The sequence below is a fragment of the Silurus aristotelis genome (assembly GCF_946808225.1).
Source record: "Silurus aristotelis genome assembly, chromosome: 1".
Taxonomy (NCBI): domain Eukaryota; kingdom Metazoa; phylum Chordata; class Actinopteri; order Siluriformes; family Siluridae; genus Silurus; species Silurus aristotelis.
This window is the reverse complement of record NC_139574.1, coordinates 15,312,078-15,315,073: the sequence shown is the minus strand read 5'-3', so window position 1 is coordinate 15,315,073 and position 2,996 is coordinate 15,312,078. Positions and strand designations below refer to the sequence as shown.

Below are 2,996 nucleotides of genomic sequence, written 5' to 3'. Positions count from 1 at the left end.
ATGGCAGCTACATTGGGCAAAACATATCAAGGTAAAAAAAAAAAGGGTTTGTAAATGTGATGTACACTTAATTTACTAGGAACACCTACATTAATTTACTGTGTGTGTGTGTGTGTGTGTGTGTGTGTGTGTGTGTGTGTGTGTGTGTGTGTGTGTGTGTGTGTGTGTTTGTGTTGCTGCATTATTACAACATTGTTTATGCAAAAAAAATAATTCTTATCACTTTCTTTATTTAGTTTTATACATCAACCATCACACTGGATGCTGGAACATAAAGGACAGGGCACATGATCAGCCCAAGTCATCATCTAGGGGCAAAAGGAAATCTGATGACCTGCCCAATGAATATGAGCCTCATCAGAAGAGACAGAAAACACAGATAACAGAAAAGAAAACTAAACTAGGTAAAAAAAAATAATAATAATACATGCAAACTTGTCCAAGGGTTTGTGAATGTGATGTACCCTCACTGTCCCCTTTATTAGAAACACCTCTGTATTCATATACACTTTGTGTGTGTGTGTGTGTGTGTGTGTGTGTGTGTGTGTTCATTATTACTGCATTATTTAAAAAAAAAATTAATTCTTATCACTTTTTTATTTAGTTTTATACATCAACCAGCACACTAGATGCTGGAATATAAAGCAGAGGGCATACGATCAGCCAACAACAAGTGGCAAAAGGAAATCTACAAACTTGCCAACTGTAAATGAGCCTCAGCAGAAGAGGCAGAAAACACAGACTATAGAAGAGAAAACTGACGTCTCCAACACAACTAAACTACCTTCTAAACGTTTAGGGATTGGTAAGGCAAAAGAAAGGTGAAGTGAATGAACAGCAGTAGGACTGGTTATGTGAATTAGACACTCATCTTTGGATGTTTTTTCACAGCACATTTGTTGGAGGTTTATGAGAAGAGAGAACTGCTGGGCAAAGGAGGATTTGGCTCTGTGTATGCTGGTGTACGTAAAGCAGATGGATTGCCAGTAAGTCTTTTCTCTCTTGTTTTATTCTATTTCTCTGACTTCATCATATGTCTTAATTTAATATACAAATTAGGGAAGGCCTGTTTTTAGTCATAATGCTGAATATTTAATCATGAGATCAGGAATGGCAGTGTTCACTGATACGTGATTGTGTCTTTTGAAAGAGGCTGATTGTTATAAGCATCATTGCTCAATGTAGGATTTTCAATAAAACTACAGAAGTAATTACTACACTTTTATGATCAGCTAAAATTATATAACATCTAAGGACAAATAAAAGATAAGATCATTTTTAGTACATTTATGTGAATAATTTCATCCAATTTCACAGAACACATTCGTATTTTCTCAGGTTGCAATCAAGTACATCTCCAAACGTAAAGCAACTGAAAAACTGGAAATCGTAAGTTTTTTCTGCATGTCTTAATGTGCATAAAACAATAACCTATAACCTATACTATAATAACAGTAATAAAAAAAATAATAATAATCACATTATTCAGAACACTTTTATAAGCAGTTTGGGGTTATAATATGTAGCACTCGTTCTTTTCTACAGCCTGGACATGGTTTCCTGCCCACTGAGGTAGCTTTGATGTCCATCGTAAATACAGAACCATACTGTTTGAACATCCTGCGGATTCTGGAGTGGTATGAAGAGCCAAGCTGCTACTACATAGTTCTGGAACGACCCGAACCATGTGAAAACCTCCACCAGTTCTGCAGTAGGTATGGCAGCTGCTTGCCTGAGACTGTGGCTCGTTTAGTGATGGTTCAGCTGATAGATGCGCTGAAGCATTGCAAGAGCCGAGGAATTCTGCATCGTGACGTTAAGCCAGAAAACATCATGGTTCAGACGGACACCCTTAACGTTAAGCTGATTGACTTTGGGTGTGGAGCCTTGATCAAGGACACTTACAAAGAATTTACAGGTATATTATCTGAAAGCTCTGAAAACTTATCTGAGTTCTGCATGGCAATGAGATATATTGCTTCTTTTACTAACTGGAATGTCATTAACAGGCACACTCAGCTACGCTCCTCCTGAGTGGTTTAAAAAGAAAAAGTATTTGGCAGACCCAGCGACTGTCTGGTCTGTGGGTGTGACACTGTACAGACTGGTGTGTGGCTCTCTGCCTTTCAACACCCGGAAGGAAGTGAAACATGGTCATGTGTGTTTCTCTAGAAGTCATTCTGAAGGTAAGAAACTGCAAAGACTGATAAGTTATGGAATAAGTCAAAGCAGGCTGAAGTTTATATTGTACATTTACTTTAACAGAGAAAGAAGCATTTATTTGTTTTATTTTATAACAGCTATAAGTGTGAATAATTTATTATGCAATCAATGATATTTATTTTAGAGTTTTCTATATTATACCTAACTGTCTTTAAAAAAAAGTAAAAAATTATACAGCATGATCTTTATTAGGTGAAGTTTTTTTTCTTTTCTTTATGTTTTACTAATTTCTGTATTTGTGTATTGTTTAACAGAATGCATGCATCTGATCCGTTGGTGTTTGTGCACCATACCAGCAGGCCGTCCGAGCCTGGAGCAGATAGAGCATCACCCATGGTTTCATTTAAAAGGTATTTGTACTGGTCTTTTCCTTATTTATTTTAAAACAGACAGAGGACTTTTGTTCTCTAATTGTTTTTTTGTGATTTAGGATCTGCACTACAAACTCCTGGATAGACACCTGCCATCAAATACATCTGAAACCTACAAATATATTTGTGCTTTTGTACAAAATACAATAAAAATTGATTTTGACTGGATTCAGTTTATGTTGCAATCATTTTTGTTAATCATGCTTACTTAATAAAACAATAAGCCATAAAAGCGGAGATAATCAGAGTAAAAGATGATTGTTTGGACCAATTCAAAGGAAAGTCACTGTATTGTCACTACCACTATATTTCTTCAGTGCACGGGAAGTAAACAAAACACCCCTTAGCTTAGAGGTCAAAGGGGGAACATAACAGGAATGTACATACATTGTGCATCATAAA

The 2,996-nt window shown here is 36.1% G+C and overlaps 1 protein-coding gene across 1 annotated transcript; it reads left to right on the top strand.

Annotated features, from left to right (window-relative positions):
• LOC310735190 (serine/threonine-protein kinase pim-1-like) lies at window positions 1-2,679 on the top strand (the record flags this gene model as incomplete). The annotated part of the gene is made up of 8 exons (XM_083557793.1): window positions 1-31; window positions 605-805; window positions 892-986; window positions 1,339-1,389; window positions 1,546-1,918; window positions 2,010-2,186; window positions 2,478-2,573; window positions 2,654-2,679. 8 exons carry the CDS (start codon window positions 1-3, stop codon window positions 2,677-2,679), a joined length of 1,050 nt encoding a protein of 349 aa, XP_083413919.1.
• Window positions 2,680-2,996: the final 317 nt, after the last annotated feature.